At 45.9% G+C, this 25,441-nt stretch overlaps 2 protein-coding genes across 2 annotated transcripts in view; both read right to left on the bottom strand.

Annotated features, from left to right (window-relative positions):
* Window positions 1-389: 389 nt before the first annotated feature.
* Window positions 390-18,609, bottom strand: LOC141192319 (uncharacterized). The gene is made up of 2 exons (XM_073661808.1): window positions 18,238-18,609; window positions 390-6,070 (listed from the first exon to the last, which is right to left on the bottom strand). Exons 1-2 carry the CDS (start codon window positions 18,277-18,279, stop codon window positions 4,442-4,444), a joined length of 1,671 nt encoding a protein of 556 aa, XP_073517909.1. The 5' UTR covers window positions 18,280-18,609; the 3' UTR covers window positions 390-4,441.
* A 1,277-nt stretch (window positions 18,610-19,886) lies between these two features.
* LOC141192373 (gastrula zinc finger protein XlCGF66.1-like) overlaps window positions 19,887-25,441 on the bottom strand; it is a 99,639-nt gene continuing 94,084 nt past the window's right edge. Inside the window, exons 4-7 of the mRNA XM_073661889.1 lie at window positions 20,599-20,748; window positions 20,290-20,469; window positions 20,092-20,215; window positions 19,887-20,008 (exon numbers count right to left, since the gene is read on the bottom strand). Of these exons, the coding sequence (XP_073517990.1) occupies window positions 19,887-20,008; window positions 20,092-20,215; window positions 20,290-20,469; window positions 20,599-20,676 (504 nt within the window). The 5' untranslated portion in view covers window positions 20,677-20,748. The remainder of the gene's footprint in view (window positions 20,009-20,091; window positions 20,216-20,289; window positions 20,470-20,598; window positions 20,749-25,441) is intronic.

The raw sequence follows: 25,441 nt of genomic DNA, 5'->3' as shown, positions 1-25,441 counted from the left end.
GTGGGTATTTTCATTAAATCCAACTTAAGACCGGTGCTAAATGACGACATTGGAGGGGAGCTTAGATGATGTAGAGTCAGTATGGGTAAATGTACATGGAAATGCCAATAATGTAACGCTGCTAATTGGAGTTTGCTACAAGCCTTCTAATATAGCTGAACATGTAGAGGATGAAATGCTGCAACAAAAACAAGTCATGGTCAAAGTGTTGGCTCCCTAGAAATTGTTCCAGAAAATGAATAATAATAATAATAATTTTTATTTATATAGCGCCAACATATTCTGCAGCACTTTACAATTAAGCGGGGACATGTACAGACAATAAATTCAATACAAGGTGAGACAGTTTAAACAGTTACATTAGGAGTGAGGTCCCTGCTCGCAAGCTTACATTCTACAAGGAAATGGGGGGACACAATAGGTGGAAAGTGCTTGTTATTTCAGGTCAGGCAATTATAATAAGTCGGGATTGTCATATAAAGCTGTATGATCCGGTCATCAGCCTGTATGTTCAAGTGCAATACTCAATTACCGAGTGCAGTTATCATGTGCATGGAGGGTGTAGAGACAGATGAACAGTAGGGAGCAGATTCTGAATAGTATTTAGGAGGGAACAGGGGAAAGTTAGTTTACTGGGTATTTGAGGTGGTAGGCTTGTTTAAAGAGATGGGTTTTTAAAGCGCGCTTGAAGACATCGGGGCTAGCTATCAACCGGATCGTCTGGGGTAGAGCTTCCAGAGAACTGGTGCAGCACGAGAGAAGTCTTGGAGACGGAGGTGCGACGTTCGGATTATGGGGGATGTTAGTCTTAGGTCATTTGTGGAACGGAGGGCACGTGTAGGACAATAGACTGAGATGAGAGAGGAGATATAAGGTGGTGCAGAACTGTGGAGAGCTTTGTGGGTGAGAGCAATGAGTTTATATTGGACCCTGTAGCGAATGGGTAACCAGTGTAATGACTGGCACAAGGTGGAGGCATCGGTGAAGCGGCTGGTCAGAAATACGACCCTGGCTGCCGCATTCAGGACAGATTGGAGAGGGGAAATTTTGGTAAGAGGGAGACCAATCAGGAGAGAGTTGCAGTAGTCCAGACGAGAGTGAATAAGAGCGACAGTAAGAGTTTTAGCAGTTTCAAAAGTGAGAAAAGATCGGATTAGTAGATCATTAGAGACTTTAGTGAGGGCAGTTTCAGTGGAGTGTAAAGAGCGGAAACCAGATTCTAGAGGGTCGAGAGATAGCGGATTAGACGGGAGTGGACCAAGTGTTCCAGGAGTTTAGAGATGAAAGGAAGATTAGAGATAGGTCTGTAGTTAGCAGGGCAGTTCTGGTCCAGGGATGGCTTTTTAAGTAAAGGGGTTATGATGGCGTGTTTAAATGAGGAGGGAAAGATACCTGAAGAAAGAGAGAGGTTAAATATTTTAGTCAGGTGAGTGGTGACCACCGGTGAGAGGGACTGCAGGAGATGTGAGGGAATGGGGTCACTGTTGCAGGTTGTAGGCCGAGAAGAAGCGAGGAGCTGGGTAACTTCTTCTTCTGTAACAGGCTCAAAGATGGCAAGTGAGCTTGAAGTGCGGCAGGGAAGGGGATCCAGGGGCTGAAATGAAGTAATTCTCCCAGAAAATTATTGCAATTACACATATTTTGTTATACATGTTTATTTCCTTTATGTGTATGGGAACAACACAAAAAAAACAGATTAAAAAAAAAGGCAAAGTGAACATAATTTCACACAAAACCACCAAAAATGGACCGGTCAAAATTGTTGGCACCTTTTCTCAAAATTGTGGGGTGTGGGTAAACAACTTCGTTTCAAGCATGTGAAACTCGTTCATACTCAATTGTGGCAAGTAACAGGTGTGGGCAACATGAAAATCACACCTGAAACCAGATAAAAAGGGAGAAGTTGATTCAATATTTGCATTGTGTGCAAGCGTGTGCCACACTAAGCATGGAGGACAGAAAGAGAAGAAGAGAACTGTTTGAGGACTTGAGAACCAAAATTGTTCTAATCTTGAAATTATTGATTTCTTTCAAGTCCATCTCCAAAGATCCGGATGTTCCTTTGTCCATGGTGCACAACATAATCAATACATTTACAACCCATGTCACTGTAGCTAATCTCCCTGGATGTGGACAGAAGAGAAAAACTGACGAATGGGTAGTCCAGATGGTGAATAAGCAGCCCCACCAAAGTTCCAAAGAAATTCAAGCTCTCTTGAATGCTCAGGGTGCATCAGTGCCAGCGTGAACCATCCGTCAACATTTGAATTAAATGAAACGCTATGGCAGGAGCATAAGGAGGACCCCACTGCTGACACAGAGGCATGCAAAAGCTACACTGCAGTTTGCCAAAATGTACATGAGTAAGCTGAAACCCTTCTGGCGAAGCGTCTTGTGGACAGAGGAGACCAATATAGAGCTTTTCGGTAAAAGCGCATCGTTCTACTGTTTAAACAGAATGAAGCATACAAAGAAAAGATCACAGTAACTACAGTGGAATATGGTGGAGGTGCAAAGATGTTTTGGAGTTGTTTTGCTGCCTTTGGCATTGGGTGCCTTCACTGTGTGCAAGTCATCATGAAATCTGAAAATTACCAAAGGATTTTGTGTGGCAATGTAGTGCCTAGTGTCAGAAAGCTGGGTTTGCGTTTTAGGTCATGGGTTGCCAGCATGGCAATGACCCCAAACATACATCAAGAAGCACCCAGAAATGGATGGAAACAAAGTGCTGGAGAGTTGTGAAGTAACCAGCAATGACCTCAGATCTAAATCCCATGGAACACCTGTGGAGAAATCTTAAAATTGCTGTTTGGAGAAAAATATTAACATTTGAGAGTCTTCAGTGGTTGATACCTTTGGCTAACTGAAAAGATGGTAACAAATTGCAAAATTTCAAGACTACTCAGGTCTCTTCTTCAGACATAGTATAACACAACATCTGAAGTGTCACATATTTATACACAACAGGGCACATGAATAATGCAATAGATAAGACAAGTGGCGTGATGCAGAACTATTAGTATGGGAGAGGGAGAAGCAGTTGTGGCTGTGAATATTGGAACAGTTCATTGATAAGGAGTGTGAAAGTTTTATTGTCCTGTGATAGAGGTCTGGTCCATGATTGTGATGCCTCCACAGGTGTTAATTTCAGTACAGGAGTAGTTGAGTGTTAAGTTGATGGTGGGATGAAATTGATTAAAGTGTTCATGGAACGTCTTACGCTGTTGCTGAGATTCTGTCCAGATGATTAAAATATTGTCAATGTAACGGTAGTAGGCAAGAGGCCTGACGGGACATGAGGACAAGAAGTCACTATAAAGCTTGGCCACAAAAAGATTTGCGCACTGTGGAGCCATTTTACTTCCCATTGCTGTACCAGTCTCCTGTAGATAAATGTTATCAAATTCAAATAATTGTGGGTGAGGATGAATTTTGTAAGTTTCACCACAAAGGTGAAAAATCCTCCTTGTCTGTTTTCTTTCCCTCCCAGTACCTTTTCTTTCTACCACGGTTAGGTTTCTGGGAGGTTATACTTATTCCTTTTATTTTTGGTTCTCATTAGCTTGCCTTCTTTGCCCTATATGAATGTGTCTTAGTTTCTCACTCAGGGTTTTCATATCTTCACACTTTTCTTTCCCCTTGTTGACAGTGTATTGCTGCCCCCCCTCTCTGATTCCTCAGGAGGTAAGAGAAACTCCTCAACTGCCTATTAGGGAGTTAGGTCTGAGGTGTTATTTTTAGTTAGCTAGGGCCTGTCTGTACAGAGACCAATTGGGTATAGTTGCTGCATTCTTCCCTGTGTGGGTTCTCTGGTGGCTATCAAGATGTGCTTTCTGGTTAAAAGATTTCCCAAATTTTGAACATGAAAAAGGCTTCTCTGCCCGACTCTCCTGAATCTCTTTTGCTCTTTATGATCCCAACTAGTCTCACCAAATACAAAAGGTCTTTAGTAAGCTACCTTATACAGGCTGCTAAGAATATCATTCCTCGTCACTGGAAAAGTACTTCTCCACCTACTCTGGAGGAGTGGTTCTGTGACATAGCTCTTCTAAATAGGATGGAACATTTGATTGCCCGATCCCCCACTGATTGTGATAGATACTGTGAGACTTGGAGAGACTGGATTGAATTCCAGGAATCCGATGCCTACCGTCTTATATCACACTGATGTGACCCACCCTTTTCTCTGGTGCGTTTCTTCTCTGTCCGGAGTGTGCTCCGCATTGGTTCGCGCCTGGCTGCACTACGTATGGTTTCCATTGGATTTTAGTAATAATTGTAATACTGATGGCCTAAAATGTTCCCAGCCTTCCCTTTTCTTCCTATAACTTGATGTTTTATTGGACGTTATACTTATATTCTATGATATACTGATGCAGATATTGTCCTGGTTATTCTCTTTTTTTTTTTGTATTTTTGTAATTGAAAATTATTTAACCTTTCAATAAAAATTTAATTTTGAAAAAGGCTTCTCCCCTGAGTGACTTCTCTGATGTTTATTAAGAGTTGCTTTCCGTGTAAAATATTTCCCACATTCTGAACATGAAAATGGCTTCTCCTCTGTATGAGTCCTCTGGTGTATAACAAGACTGTACTTCTGTTTAAAATGTTTCCCACATTCCGAACATGAAAAAGGCTTCTCCCCTGTGTGAGTTCTGTAATGTTCAACAAGATTGCATTTCTGTTTAAAATGTTTACCACATTCTGAACATGAAAAAGGCTTCTCCCCTGTGTGAGTTCTCTGGTGTATAACAAGACTGTATTTCAGTTTAAAATGTTTACCACATTCTGAACATAAAAAAGGCTTCTCCTCTGTATGAGTTCTCTGGTGTATAACAAGACTGTATTTCTGTTTAAAATGTTTACCACATTCTGAACATGAAAAAGGCTTCTCCCCTGTGTGAGTTCTGTGGTGTTTAACAAGATGGCATTTCTGTTTAAAATATTTCCCACATTCTGAACATGAAAATGGCTTCTCCTCTGTATGAGTTCTCTGGTGTATAACAAGACTGTATTTCTGTTTAAAATGTTTACCACATTCTGAACATGAAAAAGGCTTCTTCCCAGTGTGAGTTCTCTGGTGTACAACAAGACTGTATTTCTGTTTAAAATGTTTACCACATTCTGAACATGAAAAAGGCTTCTCCCCTGTGTGACTTCTCTGATGTTTATTAAGAGCTGCTTTCCGTGTAAAATATTTCCCACATTCTGAACATGAAAATGGCTTCTCCTCTGTATGAGTTCTCTGGTGTATAACAAGACTGTACTTCTGTTTAAAATGTTTCCCACATTCCGAACATGAAAAAGGCTTCTCCCCTGTGTGAGTTCTGTAATGTTCAACAAGATTGCATTTCTGTTTAAAATGTTTACCACATTCTGAACATGAAAAAGGCTTCTTCCCAGTGTGAGTTCTCTGGTGTACAACAAGACTGTATTTCTGTTTAAAATGTTTACCACATTCTGAACATGAAAAAGGCTTCTTCCCAGTGTGAATTCTCTGGTGACTAACTAAATCTGATTTCTGGTAAAAACATTTCTCACATTCTGAACAGGAAAAAGGCTTCTCCCCTGTGTGAATTCTCTGGTGACTAACTAAATATGATTTCTGGTAAAAATATTTCCCACATTCTGAACATGAAAAAGGCTTCTCCCCTGTGTGAGTTCCCTGGTGTCTAACAAGATCTGATTTCTTGTTAAAATATTTCCCACACTTGGAACAAGAAAATCTATTCTCGGCTGTGTGAATTTTTTGATGTTTAGGAAGAGATTTTTCGAGAGGAAAACTGTTTCCATATTCTAAAAATGTCTTCTTTGCTTTAGGATTAGTTTGTTTTTTAATGCTTAATTTGTGACTATGATTTTCTTTAGTAGTTTGTAATGAATCAGAAGACAGGACCTGTTTCAAAGGATCAAGTGACAGATCTTTGCTGTGAAGGGATGATGGTATATCTGGAGTAATGGCATTCACTTCAATTGTATCCTGTGGGATCTCAAGATCTTCTGATTTAAAGATTGAAGATGTCAGCAGTCCCTCTGATCTCCAGGTACAGTCATCTGCTAAGATAAAAATCTATTATTTTTCAATAAAATATCCTTGGATTTTATATTTTTTTAAATTTCTACTTAAACTGTCTATAATAATGGCAAGTTGTGTAAATATATTGAATTAATTATTCACCAAGACACTGACATTTCACAATCTAATAGAAAACCTCATAGGATGAACCAGTAGAGCGTGGTTTTCAACTGTTTGTTCATTCTGCCTCCCAAATATGGAATAAAAAGCCAGCAAGTTATGTAGGGTTCAATAATACCAATAAAAACTTCTACTCATCTCACAAACAACAAGAGCCACTCAGGTCCATCGTCTGTAAATGAAAAAAAATCATAGTTACCGGTAACAGGATTTTACAGAGCCCATGATAGCACCACCTGAGAGACGGTATCCGCCCACCAAGGACAGGAAACCTGCTGAATACAAAAGGCGGTACCTCTCCTCCGCATCAGTTTTGTTTTAGAGCACGAGAGGACCTCCAGACAGTATGTTAGTACACAACTACCACCAATAAAACATTTCTCACTATACACCCATATATAGAGAACACCATAAGTGATCAAAAAGGGGGGGGTATACAAAGGTGCTGTCATGGGCTCTGTAAAATCCCATTACTGGTAGGTAACTATGATTTTTTTCCCATTCTCCTATGACAGCACCACCTGAGAGATTTATATAGAACAGACACCTTAGGGATGGATCACCGCTTGCAACACCTTTCTCCCAAAGGATAGATCAGCAGATGAAGAAAGATCAAGCCGGTAATGGTTATAGAAGTTAGAAGGAGATTACCATGTTACTGTCTTACATATGTTATCAATGGACACTTCCGCCTTCTCAGTCCAGGAGGCTGCACCAGCTCTGTGGAATGGCCCTTCAGGTTCTCTGAAACCGGCACATTACTAGGGGAATATGCTAAGCTAACGGCGTCCCTGATCTATCTAGCTAGCTATAGTTCCCCTTGTAACTTTAAGTCCCTTACTAGCTCCCTGAAAGGAGACAAATAAGGCATCACTTTTCCTCCAAGGCCTTGTTACCTCCAAATCCTGAACCAAAACCAGTCTAACATTTAGAGTTTGAAGCCTCTGTTCCTCTAAATCTTTTGGGTTAGGATACAATGAGGGGAGAATGATCTCCTGTGTTCTGTGGAATTTGGAGGCCACCTTCGGAAAATAGGCCAGGTCTGGTCTTAACGCAACTCCATCTACAGTGATCTGTGTAAAAGGATGATTTACTGACAGAGCTTGTAAGTCACTAACTCTATGGGCTGATGTTAGCGCTATCAGTATCGCTGTCTTCAGAGTGAGAGTTCTTTCTTTCACGCTTCCTTAGGGCTCAAAAAGGAGACTTAGTCAGGGCTTCCAGGACCAGGTTTAGATCCCAGGGAGGCATTCTCGGGGTAGCAATAGGTCTGGATCTATCGCACGCCTTTTTAAAACTGCTGCCAATTTATATTATATTTTATCTGCTGCCAAATTATAGTTATATAAAGCTCCAAGTGCTGATACTTGCACCTAAAGGGTACTGGTAGCCAACCCCATATCTAAGACACTTTTTAGCTTTAATAGGAATTTTAACCTTAGCTGACTGTGCCAAAATAGATAGGAATTTTGCCAATATCCTACCATAGATCTTAGTCCTCACAGGCTTCCAGCTTTTGAGCAGAATAGTGACTAGACCTGGAGAAGACCCTTCCTGGATTAGTAACGACCTTTCAAACTCCAGGCCATCAAATGCCCGACCTCTGAGGATGGAAGACTGGGCCTTGCTTAAGGAGATCTGGAGCATCTGGAACGACCCATGGATCTGACTGGAACATCCTCTTTATCCAGGTGAACCAGGGTCTTTTGGGCCAGAATGGGGCGATTAGTATGACCCTTGCCTGTTCCTCTCGGATCTTCCTCAAAATCGTTGGCATTAACATTAGCAGGGGGGAAAGCATAGGCTAGGCCAAAGCTCCAGGGTATTTGTAATGCATCTACTGCATACGGTCTTTCTTTTGGATTTAAGGAGCAGAAGATCCTTGTTTTTCTGTTTCGTTTGTTTGCGAAAAGTAGAGATGAGCGGTGTTAGACTCTAACTGTTCGCCAATCTCAAATTCAAGCTGTTTTGGGCGGTGTTCGAGTCGTTTGACGAACACTAAGGATTTGCAAAAAAATTGGCTGTTCGAGATTGTGTTCGATAACTGTTCGTCCACCAAAAGCGTAACTGGATTTTTCACAGTAATACTGTTATTAGTGATGAGCGAGCATGCTCGCCACTGCTTGGTACTTTGCCCGAGCATCTCGGTACTCGAGATGCTAGGGCGGGAGCTGGGGTCCCCATCCTGCATGTTTGGCGCTATTTAGAGCACCAATCATGCAGGGATTGTCTGCCACTCACTGTAATGTCACAGCCATGGTGGTTGTGGCATTACAGTGATTGCCCAAATCGATGGGAACAGTGCTCACAGTGAAACATGAAAAGCCGACAATTCATCAGCGGCATACACCGGTACCCGACAATTTAGAACAGAAAGAATAGAGCATCACACATAGATTAGATAGATAGAAACATGTCAGTCACATATATAATAAGTACAGTGACAGTGTTGGTTACTGTACTTGTCATTTACTGTTAAAATAAAGGATTTATTAAAAAAAAAAAATTGGCGTGGGGTTCCCCGTAATTTTAGTCTAGCGGAGGTTAAGCAGACGGCTGGGGCAGATGTTTGAAGCCTGGAAAGTGGGTAATACCCACGGAGCTTCCCAGGCTACTAATATCAGCCCCCAGCTGAATACCTAGCCTTTACTAGCTATTAAAATGGGGGACCCAAAAAAAAATGACGTGGGGGCCCCCCTATTTTAATAGCTAGCAAAGGCTAGGTAGACAGCTGGGGGCTGATATTAATAGCCCAGGAAGGGTGCCATGAATATTGGCCCCCTCCCAAGCTAGAAACACCAGCAGTCAGCCACCCCAGAAATAGCGCATCCATAGGATGCGCCAATTCTGGCACTTAGCCTCACTCTTCCCACTGCCCTGTAACAGTGGCAGTGGGGTAATAGGGCTGGGGTTGATGTCAACTTATAAAGCCAGCTGACATCAAGCCCAGGTTAGTAATGGAGAGGCATCTATAAGACACCCCTCCATTACTAACCCCATAGTCAAAGTTAAAAAAAACACAAACACCCAGAATAAAGTCCTTTAATTGAAATAAACACACAATTCTTTATTGTTCTAAATTAAACCATACTTACCATCACGCCCATTCCAGCTGAAGCCAATGTCTTCTGCAATAAAAGTAAAATAATAAACAAACCTCATCCTTACCTTTCCATGGTTCCCAGGACGGCTTCAGCTCTGCTACATTGACACGACAGGCTGGATCGCAGCCGAAAGCTGCCATCCAGCTTGCCATGCCGCAGACACCGAGAAGCGCAGGCATGCTTGCGCTCCTCAGTGTCTCGCTGAGACGGCATCCAGATGAGCCGAGTTCATGTCCAATGAACTCCGCTCACTTCATGCACGTCATTGACAGCGTGAGAGAATTCTCCTGCGCATGCGGTGCCGGCAAATGACGTCACCGCTTGAGCAGGAGAATTTTCCCACGCTTGGACGGCATTGAGATGGCAGGCTGGAAGGTAGCAGAACGCTGCCATCCAGCATGCCATCCTTCAGAGACACTGCTGAGCGCAGGCAATATCTCTGAAGGATGACAAGCTGGATTGCAGCGTTCTGCTACCATCCAGCCTGCCATCTCAATGCCGTCCCAGCGTGGGAAAATTCTCCTGCTTAAGCGGTGACGTCATCTGGATGCCGTCACAGCGAGACACTAAGGAGAGCTTCGTAGTGTCTGTGGCATGGCAAGCTGGATGGCAGCTTTCTGCTGATAATACCAAGCTGGCCCTAACCCCTTTATTACCCAGTGAGCCACCGCACCAGGGCCCTGGATGAGTTGGGTACAGCGCCAGAAGATGGCGCTTCTATGAACGTGCCATTTTCTGGGGTGGCTGCGGACTGCAATTCGCTGCGGGGGGAGCCCAGAAAGCTTGGGCCTCCCTGCACTATGGATGCGCCATATCTGGGGCGGCTGACGGCTGGTGTTTCTAGCTTTGGAGGGGGCCAATATTCATGGCACCCTTCCTGGGCTATTAATATCAGCCCACAGCTGTCTGCCTAGCCTTTGCTAGCTATTAAAATAGGGGGGACCCCACGTCATTTTTTTTGGTGTCCCCCATTTTAATAGCTAGTAAAGGCTAGGTATTCAGCTGGGGGCTGATATTAGTAGCCTGGGAAGTATTACCCCCTTCCCAGGCTTCAAACATCTGCCTCAGCCGTCTGCTTAACCTCCGTGAGAGACTAAAATTAAGGGGGACCCCACGCCAATTTTTTTTTTAATAAATCCTTTATTTTAACAGTAAATAACAAGAACAGTAACCAACACTGTCACTGTAATTGTTTTATATGTGACTGACATGTTTCTATCCATCTAATCTATGTGTGATGCTCTATTCTTTCTGTTCTAAATTGTCGGGTACCGATGTATGCCGCTGATGAATTGCCGGCCAGCTTTTTTAAAGAGACGGGTGCATGAAAACACTAATGCGCTATTCTATTCTGAGCAGTTTGTCAGCTTTTGGACACCTTTGAATGTGTTTTCTATGTGTTTCTATGTGTTTTTGTTTGCCTGACATTGGTTTTAACGGTGTTCGACGCTGTTCGACTGTGTTCGATGAACCGTTCGACGAACAGAACTGAACCCGAACACTAGGGGGATGGCTCAACACTAGCGAAAAGATCTATTTCTGGTTGACCCCAGTGATCCACAATTTGCTGGAATACTGTTGGATTCAGCTCCCATTCGCCCTGCTTCATTATATTCTGTCTCAGAAAATCTGATCTTTAGTTTTCTTTGCCTCTTATATGCAGAGCTGAGAGCATAAATTCATGTTGTTCTGAAAACTGTAGAATCTGCTCTTTCACTAACAGGAGAGGTCGGGATCTCGTGCCCCCCTGATGATTGAAATAGGTGACTGTTGTCTGACATAATTCGGATGTGTTGTCCCTGTAGTTGGGAACTGAACTTCATCATTGCATTCTTTACCGCCGACAGCTCCTTCATGTTTTGAGGAGAAGGCTTTCTCGCTGTCCGACCAGACTCCTTGTATTACACGATCTCCCAGATGTGCTCCCAGCCATCTGAGCTTGAGTCCTCTGTAATTATGTCCCTGACCTGATATGACCAAAGAACTCTCTGTGACAGGTTCTCCCGATCCAGCCACCATGCGATTGAGATGATGGCTGGATTGGAAAGTGTCATCTTCCTGTCCAAGTGTCCCCTGAGTTGTTTCTCCGCTGCTAGGATATCTTGCTGCAGATATCGGGAGTGTATCTGAGCCCACTGGACAGCGGGGATACATGATATCATTGTACCTAAAAGAGACATTGCTTTCCTTAGGGTCATGGATGGATTCCTGACTACTCCTGAGGCTAGGGACATAATTCTGTTTTTCTTGTCTTCCGGTAGCAGACAAGTCTATCCCTCTGAGTCCAAGATAAGCCCTAAAAAAGACGGAACCTTCCAAGGCTCCAGGCTTGACTTCTCTAGATTCAGTATCCATTCAAGATTGATCAGGCTGGCTCTGACTCTTGTCAATGCGAGTTTTCAATGCTCTCTTGATTTGCATACTACCAGGAAGTCATCCAGGTAAGGGACAACTAGAGTATCTTGTTCTCTCAAATGCGCCATGACCTCAAGAATGATCTTCGTAAAGATTCTTGGAGCCATGGAGACGCCAAAGGACAGAGCTGTGAACTGAAATTGCCTCACACGATTGATGATATACACAGCTACTCTCAGATACTGCTGGTATCCTGTATGGATTGGGACGTGGTAATATGCGTCCTTCAGGTCGAGGACACTCATATAACAACCCGGGAACAACATCTTTATGGCTGATATTATACAGTACAGACCAAAAGTTTGGACACACCTTCTCATTTAAAGATTTTTCTGTATTTTCATTACTATGAAAATTGTACATTCACACTGAAGGCATCAAAACTATGAATTAACACATGTGGAATTATATACTTAACAAAAAAGTGTGAAACAACTGAAAATATGTCTTATATTCTAGGTTCTTCAAAGTAGCCACCTTTAGCTTTGATGACTGCTTTGCACACTGTTGGCATTCTCTTGATGAGCTTCAAGTGGTAGTCACCGGAAATGGTTTTCACTTCACAGGTGTGCCCTGTCAGGTTTAATAATTGGGATTTCTTGCCTTATAAATGGGGTTGGGACCATCAGTTGTGCTGTGCAGAAGTCAGGTGGATACACAGCTGATAGTCCTACTGAATAGACTGTTAGAATTTGTATTATGGCAAGAAAAAAGCAGCTAAGTAAAGAAAAACGAGTGGCCATCATTACTTTAAGAAATGAAGGTCAGTCAGTCTGAAAAATTGGGAAAACTTTGAAAGTGTCTTCAAGTGCAGTTGCAAAAACCATCAAGCGCTACAAAGAAACTGGCTCCCATGAGGACCACCCCAGGAAAGGAAGACCAAGAGTCACCTCTGCTTCTGAGGATAAGTTTATCCGAGTCACCAGCCTCAGAAATCGCAGGTTAACAGCAGCTCAGATTAGAGACCAGGTCAATGCCACACAGAGTTCTAGCAGCAGACACATCTCTACAACAACTGTTAAGAGGAGACTTTGTGCAGCAGGCCTTCATGGTAAAATAGCTCCTAGGAAACCACAGCTAAGGACAGGCAACAAGCAGAAGAGACTTGTTTGGGCTAAAGAACACAAGGAATGGACATTAGACCAGTGGAAATCTGTGCTTTGGTCTGACGAGTCCAAATTTGAAACCTTTGGTTCCAACTACCGTGTCTTTGTGCGACGCAGAAAAGGTGAACGGATGGACTCTACATGCCTGGTTCCCACCGTGAAGCATGGAGGAGGTGTGATGGTGTGGAGGTGCTTTGCTGGTGACCGTGTTGGGGATTTGTTCAAAATTGAAGGCATACTGAACCAGCATGGCTACCACAGCATCTTGCAGTGGCATGCTATTCCATCCGGTTTGTGTTTAGTTGGACCATCATTTATTTTTCAACAGGACAATGACCCCAAACACACCTCCAGGCTGTGTAAGGGCTATCTGACCAAGAAGGAGAATGATGGGGTGCAACACCAGATGACCTGGCCTCCACAGTCACCAGACCTGAACCCAATCGAGATGGTTTGGGGTGAGCTGGACCGCAGAGTGAAGGCAAAAGGGCCAACAAGTACTAAGCATCTCTGGGAACTCCTTCAAGATTGTTGGAAGACCATTTCCGGTGACTACCTCTTGAAGCTCATCAAGAGAATGCCAAGAGTGTGCAAAGCAATCATCAAAGCAAAAGGTGGCTACTTTGAAGAACCTAGAATACAAGACATATTTTCAGTTGTTTCACACTTTTTTGTTAAGTATATAATTCCACATGTGTTAATGCATAAGGTGTGTCCAAACTTTTGGTCTGTACTGTAGATTCCATCTTGAAGGGTCTGTAGAGTAGAAAGTTGTTTAGGCCGTTAAAGTTGATTATGGTTCTAAAGGAGCCATCCGGCTTCTTTATCAGAAAAAGGGGCGAATAGAATCCTTTCCCCTGCTCGCTTATTAGTCTCTCTCAGAACCTTCTTTTCCACTAGGTTTAATACCTCTTGCTCCAGGGCTGTTTGCTCTCTGGGCATCCTGGGTGACGAGATCATGAAGGTACGCAGGGGAATGGATCTGAATTCCAGTCTCAGTCCTGTCTTTATAATCCCTAATATCCAGGCACTGGATGTAATTTTTTCCCAGGTAGGCAGAAAGTGGGACAGTCTTCCTACTACCTGGGGGGGCCCATCACTTAGGGGTTTTTCTGTTCTCAGAGGAAGGACCTCCGAACATGAAGCCTTCACTCCTTGTCCTTCCATCTGCCCTGGTCTCTGGAAAATTTACCTATGCTATACCTCCTTTTAAGAAAGGAAGTCTTGTACTGAGGCATCAACACACTGGAAAACCCGTGTTTCTTATCTGCGGCTTTATCCAGTAGGTCATCTAGAGCTTTGCCAAATAGAAACTCCCTTTCACACGGGATTGAACACAGTTTCATCTTAGACTGTACATCACCTGACCAGCTCTTGAGCCACAGAGCTCTGCGAGCTGCGTTGGATAAATTCACTCATCTGACGGCCAGCCTTACTGAATCTGCCGACGCGTCCGCAAGGAAGGCAGCCGTCCCCAGCATTAGCGGAAGACTGGCCAGGATTTTTTCCCTTGGAATGTCCCCTTTAATCTGGTCTTCTAGCTGCTGCAACCAGACCATCATTTTACCTAGCTGTGCCTAGCTGTGCAAGTGGCTGCGACTGCCGGTTTCAATGCTCCCACTGGTCACTCCCAGGTTTGTTTTAATAAGGTTTCCGCTTTTTTATCAAGAGGATCCTTGAAGGCTCCTAAATCCTCAAACGGCAGGGTGGATTTTTTTTAGAGAATTTTTATACTGTCACGTCAATTTTTGGTGTTTTATCTCACCTGGTTGATTCTTCTTCCTCAAAAGGGTATCTGCTCTTTGAAGGTGATGGTAACTGCCCTCTCCTATCAGGTCTTTTCCATTCCCTGATGATGAATGATCCTCTCATTGACGGGGAATGTGCGCCTCTTCTTCTGATCAAGACCCCCAAACATGATGTCCTGAACAGTCCTAGAGGTCTTGGTATCGGCTATGCCCATAGTTGTTCTGATGGCTTTAATCAGCTTATCTGTGTTTTGCACTGGAAAACATGGCCTACCTCCTGTATCACTAACGGAGGAAGATGATGATTATGAGGATGACGAGTAGTTAGGAGAGGAAATAGACTTCCCCTTGCCCTGGAATACTACAGATTCTTCCGAGTCTGATGTATGACGTCTCAGCTTCCTACTCTTTTTACGTGTAGCCAACGTCTTTAAGGAGTCCCTAACCTCCGTCTGGATTAAAGATTTTAAATCCATAGCAAAATTGGGCGTTTCCTGTGATATGGTTTCTCGGATACAACTCGGGCTAAGCTTTTTAGTATAAGTGCTGGGAAAATTAACCCCGCACAGCGCACACTCCTTGTTATTCCTCTTGGCACTACACTTTTGGGGGTTTTCCCAGTAGAAAAAATACATAGAAAAAAAGGGACCCATCTACTATGGTGAACTTTCACGTAGATCACGCACTACTCTGCCGTTCAGGGTACCGGAGATTGAGGCTGGATCAATTCATATGGTCGCTCCCGGCTGGAGGTGGTGGACTCGCGACCTGCCCTGCTCCTCTGGCTGGGCTTGCTGCCGCTTGTCCGACTGCCACTGCTGTGGCCTTGATGGAGCTGCTGTTGCTGCTGTTGCTGCTGAGGCTGCTTTGGTGGCTTCTGCTGCTGCTGCTCTGGTGACTGCGGCTCTTGCCGCAGGGCGCGTCACTTCCTGACACGCGCCCTGCGTGTGCGCAGCCCCATGGACCAGCATTCCGTCAAGTAACGTCAGCAGGGTGCGCCGGAAACTAACATGCGCCCTGCGCGTGTGTAGTCCTGGTCCCGGCATTCCGGCACGCTACGTCAGCAGGGAGCACCGGAACCTCTTGACACGTGCCCTGCATGTGCACAGCCCCGGAAGTCCCACTTGCCGGCGCGCTTAGCCACGGGGTGCATAATACCACTGCACTCCCGTGTGTACCTTGGTGGGCGGATACCCTCTCTCAGGTGGTGCTCTCATGGAAGAAGGGAAAAAAACAGAGGTTTCCATAAAGGCTCTTGAAAAGCAACATGGCTTCCATAACCCAATCCAGCAATATCCGATCTCCCAAAGTCAAATCTCCCCCTTGCTTCTGAGCCTTGCAGTGTGGCCAAAGCGCATTTAGCATCCTTCTATTTGGCATTACTTTAGTGAAAAGAACCCACTTAATTTACGGTGTGGGTCTCCTGGAGCACAATCTGGGTACTATGTGTTGGGCAATAAAATGGCATAATTGCAATTTTCACTCTCCAACATCCACTGTCTTCTAATATCCGGAAAGTGATAGTAGACTCAAAATAGTCACTACCCCTTTAGCTTAATTTCCTGAGGGTTAAAAATTACACAATGGAGCAATGGAGTCACTTTATGTGGATTTCACCGTGCTGCCGTGCTTAGGGCAGCATGATAGCTCAGTGGTTCGTACTGCAGCCTTGCAGTGCTGGGGTCCTGGGCTCAAATCCCACCAAGGACAACATCTGCACGGAGTTTGTATGTTCTCCTCGTGTTTCTCTGGTTTCCTCCCACACTTCAAGGACATACTACTGATAGGGAATTTAGATTGTGAGCTCCAATGGGGACAGCGATTATGAATATGTTGGCGCTATACATATAAAAAAAATAAAGATTATTACTGCTCTGGTTTTCTGTTATTATGTCGTATTAGGGCTTCTGCAAATGGTGTGTCCCATCTCCTCTGGGATCTGCTCCTGCGAAGTCTGCTTCTGTCACCAGGAGCCGCCTTATTCATCCTGCAGGTGGCGATGGTAATGGAGGAGACGTCAGAACCAGAAGCTCTGGGCGACGCAGTCTCTGTCTAGCCACTAAGATTAGGGTTGCTGGGACCAGTAGTACCATCCAGTCTGGCAGTATGGGTGTGTGTGCTGTCCAGCTGGAGTAATCTGCTCTCTGCTTTAGCCAATTGGAAAGCACCACACCCTACTAAAGCTGGAAGCAAATTGCCGGAAGCTGCCAGATCCAGCCTTGTTCTCCTCTGGTTCAGTCCTCTGCGCTCAGCTCCCGGCTTGTGTATTTGTTTCCTGTTGTGACCTCGGCCCATTTACTACTCTTGTGTCTTCTGATTTTGTATTTTCTCTGCCTTTCTGGTTCTGTCCCAACTACCTGACTATTCTTCTTGCTATCTCACACCATAGAACAGGTAACACCGTGGCCCAAGCCTGGGGGTCTATGTGTAACTCCAGATCCATGTAGAGGGGTTAAAGAATGATGAGCAAAGCAACAGAGTAGATAGTGCCAAACCTGTTAGTGGTGGCCATCTTTTCAGCTACCAAGTGACCACGATACATTGTGTCTGCAAACTAATCCACCAAGATCAGCATTCAAATAACTAAATGTCGCTCCTTCCCTTCTTAACCTGCCATGTGCCCAGACAGTAGTGTACAACTGTATATAGGGGATTGTCAGATTCAAGAGAAGTTGGAAAATAATTTGTAAGGTCCATTTGTTTCCTATTATCCTTTGTGAAGAATTCCAAAGTTATCACCACATAAAGTGACAAACGTCAGATTTGAAAAAATGGGCCCTGATTAGGAACACAAAACTGGCTGCAGGAAGGGGTTAAATCAGAGTATTTTGGGCACTAACTACTGTAGTCAAAAACTGTGAGTATAGACAATATCACATCTACTGAAATGATCAAACTCAACAGTCTCCATCAGTAAGTAGTGAGTAACTAGTGGAGAAACCTCTCTGTGGTAATTAGAGTATGGGGCTCGGTGGCTCTTGGCAACCTAAACTATCGTAAGGGACAATATTTTCTGTCAGATGAGTTTCAAGAAGAAATATTAGTTTTAAAAGAAATTGAAAAGTCACGATAAAGGGAAACTCTGTTGTTATTGTACAGAAATTCACACTTGGCCCTCACTGCGCATTTAATGTTATCGATCATAAAAGTGAAGTTTGGCCAGAAAGACTGGACCTGGTCTTGTAGGGACCATATGAGGACATTCAGCAGCACAGAAGGGAGAGAAGGTAGATTCATCCAATAAGATATCAGGGTTCTAGGAAGCCAACAGCATCATTACCCTCCACTTTCTCTTACAGGCCCATCATAATATTTTTCTTCAAGTGATTTTCTAACTTGTCATCACATTCTACGTATAGTGTCATTTGGCTTTGTAGTTAATAATAATAATCTTTTTATTTATTTTTATTTTTTATTTTTTGTAGTTTACAGATCTGGGCAGGTAACGGTCAGCGAGGTGGATTGTCGAGGTTGTAAGTTCTATAGAAAAGGGCTTTCAATGTCCAAAATTATTTGAATAGTTTTTGGTGGAGGAGAATGTTGTGATCTAGAGGCAAAATGGTGATCACATGATTGTGATAAGGCCGGACTACACCACTGATAAAGCAGCCACAGCCGGTGACTGAGGAGAATATGTGACTTCTCTGCATTTAGTGGTTACTACTCACCTGGGTGGTCATATGTAGGAATCTCCTCTTTACACCACTCATCACCCCTCACATATGTCTCTGTAGTATTAATATGGGTCAGATCTTCACCCTGAAACAAATATTGTAAAAGTCACAGACAGATGGAGAAATCACATCTATGATCAGCTCTAATCCTGCCATCTCCACCATTCTCATTACACAAGTATCTACTATATAATTGTCTTATCCCGTCCGTCTGTCTGTCTGTCTGTCTTTCTGTCTGTCTGTCCTGGAAATCCCGCGTCGCTCATTGGTCCGGCAGCGGCCAATCAGCGCCGCTGGATTTCTGAAAAAAGATGGCGGCAGTTAGCGGCTCATCTGGCGGACGGAGGTCAGCGGCGATGCAGCACAACTACAACTACCCCGACCGGCGCCGCTGACCTCCATGCGGCTAACGTCGGAAGATCAGCGGCTTGGCCCGCTGATCTCCCGACAGCAAGTGTGAACGGAGGACCGGGGAGCGGCGCCGCCGGTCGGGATGCTTCTGCTGCGAGCAGTCGCTCATCTCCCGGCTTCTCACAGCAGAAGGAGCCGCACAGGCAGCGCCGCTCCCCGATCCTCGCTAATACGGAGCCGCACAAGCAGCGCTGCTCCCGGCCCCACACTAATACGACGCTGATTGGTCGCGGTGGCCGGCCGTGACCAATCAGCGAGATGGGCGGCAAATTTAAACGCCGCTGTGCTGATTAATCGCGGCCGGCCGACCGCGACCAATGAGCGAGATGGGCGGCAAATTTAATCGCCGCTGTGCTGATTGGTCGCGGATGGCAGATGCGACCATTCAGCGAGATTGGCGCCAAATTTAAACAACGCTCTGCTGATTGGTCGCGTCTGCCGTCCGCGACCAATCAGCGAGATTGGCGCCAAATTTAAACAATGCTCTGCTGATTGGTTGCGGTGGCCGGCCGCGACCAATCAGCGATTTTGGTGCCAATTTGAAACACCGCTCTGCTGATTGGTCGCGGTCGCGACCAATCAGCAGTATTGACGCCAAATTTAAACCTCGCTCTGCTGATTAGTCGCAAACACCGGCCGTGACCAATCAGCGATATTGGCGCCAAATTTAAACACCGCTTCGCTGATTGGTCGTGGTGGCCGGCCGCGACCAATCAGCGATATTGGCGCCATATTTAAACACCGCTCTGCTCATTGGTCGCGGTTACCGCTCACGAATAACCAGCATTATTGGCGACAAATTTAAACACCGCTCTGCTGATTGGTCGTGACCGCCGGCCGCAACCAATCAGCAGTATTGGCGCCAAATTTAAACCCCGCTTTGCTGATTGGTCGCGTTCCCTGGCAGCGACCAATCAGCATTATTGGCGCCAAATTTAAACCCCTCTCTGCTGATTAGTCGCGACCGCCGGCCGTGACCAATCTGCGATATAGGTGCCAAATTTTAACACCGCTTTGCTAATTGGTCGCGGTTGCCGGCCTCGACCAATCAGCGATTTTGGCGGCAAATTTAAATACCGCTCTGCTGATTGCGCCCGGTCGGCCGCATACCTATTCTAGAATACCCGATGCGTTAGAATCGGGCCACCATCTAGTAAAACATATAATCCTGGTGGATAAAACAAGACTGAGCACAAGACCTTCACAGCCGTCTACACATCATAGGGGAGATCTCATGACACCTTATCTCCATCTACCTGATGATCCTGAGGAACATTGGGATCTTCTTGTTTACAGTCCTGTGGAAGAAGAGGATGGGGACATCTCTCTGGTGTTGTCCTCTTACTGGATAGATCTGGAGGAAACACATACAGGGGCTGAATTCATTCTCTACATACAGATAATTATAGGCCGTGTGTATTTAGTCCAGTCTATTACCTGGTGATGTGAGGGGCTGGGGAACCTCCATCATGATGTCCTTGTACAGATCTTTGTGTCCTTCTAAATACTCCCACTCCTCCATGGAGAAATAGACAGCGACATCCTGACATCTTATAGGAACCTGACACATACAATGATACCGTCATTCCTCTGATCCTTTCATAGCATTACTGTATAATGTCCCAGCAGTGTCACCTCTCCAGTCAGCAGCTCCATCATCTTGTAGGCGAGTTCTAGGATCTTCTGGTCATTGATGTCCTCATGTATCAGGGGGTGAGGTGGAGGTCCTGGGATTGGGCTCAAAGGTCTGCCCCATCCCTCAGACACAGGGTCCTGACAGCGCTCACCAGAGGTCTTCTTCACTACTGTGTAATCCTGGTTATGGAGAGACACATTAATAAATCTCACTCCAGACATTTCCAGAGTCCTCACCTCTCCAGTTCTGTCCATCTGTTATTCCCATAGATAAGAATGAAGTAATGGGAAGTCATCAGAATCTCTCACCTCTCCAGTAAGCCGGAAGAGGATCTCTAGGGTGAGGTATAATATCCTCTCCGCCATCTTGTCTCTGTCCATATCCATCTTTGATGGGTAAATCAGGAAAATTCTCTTATATAGAAGATCTTCACTGAGAGGATCTGATATTGTAGAGATCTGAATGAGAAGATGAGCCGACATAACATCATAAAAATCCTGTGTAATAATACAATTACTGGAGATAATAAGGGGAAATGTCGTGGGCCACTGGGGAGGCGCCAGATGTGGCAGAAGGGCCAACTGGGGTATGTAGTCTCAAAGGCAACAGATGATGTCACAGTAGTTGAAGTGGGTCTCTGGACCCCTAAACACTTCCCTAGTGTCCACAACAATTGTCAAAAGCGGGAGGTGGCACTTGTGGATGGGATAGGACCCCCAGGGGGCACTCCTGTAGTTGTGGTGTCTGGGTGCAAGTTTGGAGTGCCCGTGATGTTTGTGCAATAACACGCAGCCAGACACGCAGGTGAACTTGTAAACATAACAATTTTACTGAAGGAGGTAACGGGGTACAGTCTCTCTTGAAGGCAAAGTTTACAGTATTTTGTGCATATGAAAGGAATGGTTCTCTCCCCATGAGACAAGCGAGGTTATGGCCTCTCAGGGCGGCTGGAGCAGAGTCCTCTTCACTTGCTAGTAGAGGAAATGCTATGCGCAGTCTAAGAAATATTACACTGATGGAGGAACCTTCACAGATTGGCTCTCCGTGGAAACACACTAAAGTCTGGGTGTGCTCACAGTTTTTAGCCCACCGTTCCCTTTCGCAGGGGGTATTCGGTGGTGTGGCAGCCACGTGGATCTGGTCCGGCTAGAAGCAAACAGGATAACCCGCGTGCAGGAGAGCACACGAACAGCGTTATCTCTCCTGACTGGAAGACGCTTGTCTTTTTGGGTAGGAGATTATGTGGAGAAAAATGTCCCCCCAGCGTGGACTGGCATGGAAACTCTTCTGCGAGAAATAGTGTCTGTCTCCTATATCTTCATTAGGCAACGTGAACCCCCCCACTACTGATTTGTACCAGTGCTCAGTCAGTGTGCGAGCCCTGAGCTGGGAGACTCCTCACAGCCATTTCTATGGCAGCTTATTGTGAGGAGAATCACTTACCTTTCATATACACACATTGGCCAGTAGATGGCAGGAAAGTCCAATTTACAATGCAATGTATTATATCTCCTAACTCACAGTGCCTACACTGGAAGAAGTCTACTATCACACTACAACTGTCTCATTTAGCAGCAGTAGAACGGGTACCGGGATGCCACAGAAACATATGAGGAGATATATTATTTTAGAGTACCGTATTTTTCGGACTATAAGATGCACCTAGGTTTTAGAGGAAGAAAATAGGAAAAAAATTTAAGCAAAAAATGCGTTGACATTGCTGATACTGGTATAGGGGTAATGTCCCCCAAATCTAACAATATCCCCCATCTTGGTATATATGCCCCCCTTCCTTTTATACGTGGCCCCCGCCCCCATCCTGGTATGCCTGGCATCCCTCCATCCTGGTATGCATGGCACCCCTCATCCCTATCCTGGCATGCATAGCACCCCCCATCCCTATCCTGGCATGCATGGCACCCCCCATCCCTATCCTGGTATGCATGGCACCCCCCATCCATATCCTGGTATGCATGGCACCCCCCATCCCTGTCCTGGCATGCATGGCACCCCCCATCCCTGTCCTGGCATGCATGGCACCCCCCATCCCTGTCCTGGCATGCATGGCACCCCCCATCCCTGTCCTGGCATGCATGGCACCCCCCTCATCCCTGTCCTGGCATGCATGGCACCCCCCTCATCCCTGTCCTGGCATGCATGGCACCCCCCTCATCCCTGTCCTGGCATGCATGGCACCCCCCTCATCCCTGTCCTGGCATGCATGGCACCCCCCTCATCCCTGTCCTGGCATGCATGGCACCCCCCTCATCCCTGTCCTGGCATGCATGGCACCCCCCTCATCCCTGTCCTGGCATGCATGGCACCCCCCTCATCCCTGTCCTGGCATGCATGGCACACCCCTCATCCCTGTCCTGGCATGCATGGCACACCCCTCATCCCTGTCTTGGTATGCATGGCACCCCCCTCATCCCTGTCCTGGCATGCATGGCACCCCCCTCATCCCTGTCCTGGCATGCATGGCACCCCCCTCATCCCTGTCCTGGCATGCATGGCACCCCCCATCCCTATCCTGGCATGCATAGCACCCCCCATCCCTATCCCGGTATGCATAGCACCCACCCATCCCTATCCTGGGATGCATGGCACCCCCCTCATCCCTGTCCTGGCATGCATGGCACCCCCCTCATCCCTGTCCTGGCATGCATGGCACCCCCCTCATCCCTGTCCTGGCATGCATGGCACTCCCCTCATCCCTGTCCTGGCATGCATGGCACCCCCCTCATCCCTGTCCTGGCATGCATGGCACCCCCCTCATCCCTGTCCTGGCATGCATGGCACCCCCCTCATCCCTGTCCTGGCATGCATGGCACCCCCCTCATCCCTGTCCTGGTATGCATGGCACCCCCCTCATCCCTGTCCTGGTATGCATGGCACCCCTCATCCCTGTCCTGGTATGCATGGCACCCCTCATCCCTGTCTTGCCATGCATGGCACCCCTCATCCCTGTCTTGCCATGCATGGCACCCCTCATCCCTGTCCTGCCATGCATGGCACCCCTCATCCCTGTCCTGCCATGCATGGCACCCCTCATCCCTGTCCTGCCATGCATGGCACCCCTCATCCCTGTCCTGCCATGCATGGCACCCCTCATCCCTGTCCTGCCATGCATGGCACCCCTCATCCCTGTCCTGCCATGCATGGCACCCCCCCATTCCTTTCCTGCCATGCATGGCACCCTTCATCTTTATCCTGTTATGTACGGCCCCCTCATCTTTATCCTGTTATGTACGGCCCCCTCATCTTTAACCTGTTATGTACGGCCCCCTCATCTTTAACCTGTTATGTACGGCCCCCTCATCTTTATCCTGGTATGCATGGTCCCCCTAATCCCCATCATGCTGCACATAAAAAAAAATAAAAATAACACTCCTACTCACCTTTCTTCTCTCCTCCAGCGCTGCGTCCTGTCTCCCCCACTGATCTTGCCATGTGAGCCACGCCTGGCGTCACTACCATGCGCAGCTCACAAGGAGAGATCAGCTGCCGGAAGTCACTGCTCCCCACGCCAGGACTGTGTGAGCGAGGAGCAGTGACTTCATGCTCCTTAATAGCCGGCGCACACCTGCAGCGCGGCTCCTGCTGGGAGATCGCGTGTGCCCGCTATTAAAGGGCATGAATATTCACCCCCTCCCCACGACCATGAGCATAGAGAGAGGTTAAATATTCATTCATGCTCCCATGGGTGTGGGGAGCACTGAATATTCATTTTCTTTAGCAGCGGGGATAGTGTAGGCTGCAGCAGGCGGCTGCTGAATCCTGTGCCCCACTCCTCCGCCGCTACCACTCCCCCCACACATCATATATATACCCCCTCATCCCCCAACATTCGGACTATAAGACGCACCTCCCATTTTCCTCCAAAACTTTGGAGGAAAAAAGTGCGTCTTATAGTCTGAAAAATACGGTATTTAGTTTTCTTCTTTACATCTAGTAATAAAACCTACCGTATATTCCGGCGTATAAGACGACCTGGTGTATAAGACGACCCCCCTACTTTCCTGTTAAAATATAGAGTTTAGGATATATTCACCGTATAAGACTACCCCTTTTCCAACGCATACCAAACACCGGTAAAAATTAAAAAAAAACAGATTTGAATTTAACATGGTCCTTTTTTAATTTAAATTCTTATGACATGCAGGTATATAGCAGGAAAACTGTCACTCATAAACATATTAAAATAGGGGGGACCCCACGTCATTTTTTTGGGATCCCCCATTTTAATAGCTAGTAAAGGCTAGGTATTCAGCTGGGGGCTGATATTAGTAGCCTGGGAAGCTCCGTGGGTATTACCCCCTTCCCAGACTTCAAACATCTGCCCCAGCCGTCTGCTTAACCTCCGCTAGAGACTATAATGATGGGGGATCCCACGTCAATTTTCTTTTTAAAAAATCCTTTATTTTAACACTAAATGACAATTGAGGGGTTAATAAAGATGCAGTCCCTAAATTATTATTAATTTTGTAATTAATTTTTCCCAAAAATGTTGACGTGGGCTTCGCCATATTTTTGTGTCCAGCCAGGTACAGCAGGCAGGAACGGGCTGCCCCCAACCACCAGCTGCCTATTTGTACCTGGCCGGACACAACAATATAGGGAAGCCCTTTTTTTTTTAATTATTTCATGAAATAATTAAAAAAAAAAAGACGTGGGGCTTCGCCCTATTTTTGTGTCCAGCCAGGTACAACTAGGCAGCTGGGGGCTGGAATCTGCAGCGCAGGGAGGCCCAAGCTTTCTGGGTCCCCCCCACTCCCGCTGCAAATTGCAGTCCACAGCCACCCCAGAAAATGGCGCGTTCATAGAAGCGCCATCTTCTGGCGCTGTACCCAACTCATCCAGGGCCCTGGTGCGGTGGCTCACTGGGTAATAAAGGGGTTAGGGCCAGCTTGGCATTATCAGCTGGCCCTAAGCCTGAAATTCATGGGGTCACGCCAATATTAGACATGACCGCCATGAATTTCTAGTAAAGTAATTAAAAAAAACACAACACCCAGAAAAAAGTCCTTTAATTGAAATAAACACACAATTTTTTAATGTTCTAAATTAAACCATACTTACCGTCACGCCCATTCCAGCTGAAGCCAACGATCTCCTGCAATAAAAGTAAAATAATAAAGCAACCTCATCCTT

This window comes from Phyllobates terribilis, unplaced genomic scaffold (genome assembly GCF_046119375.1).
Source record: "Phyllobates terribilis strain yellow unplaced genomic scaffold, ASM4611937v1 Scaffold_60__1_contigs__length_8166268, whole genome shotgun sequence".
In the NCBI taxonomy this organism is placed as follows: Eukaryota; Metazoa; Chordata; class Amphibia; order Anura; family Dendrobatidae; genus Phyllobates; species Phyllobates terribilis.
Note: the sequence above shows the minus strand (reverse complement) of the source record. Positions and strands in the feature narration are given on the sequence as shown.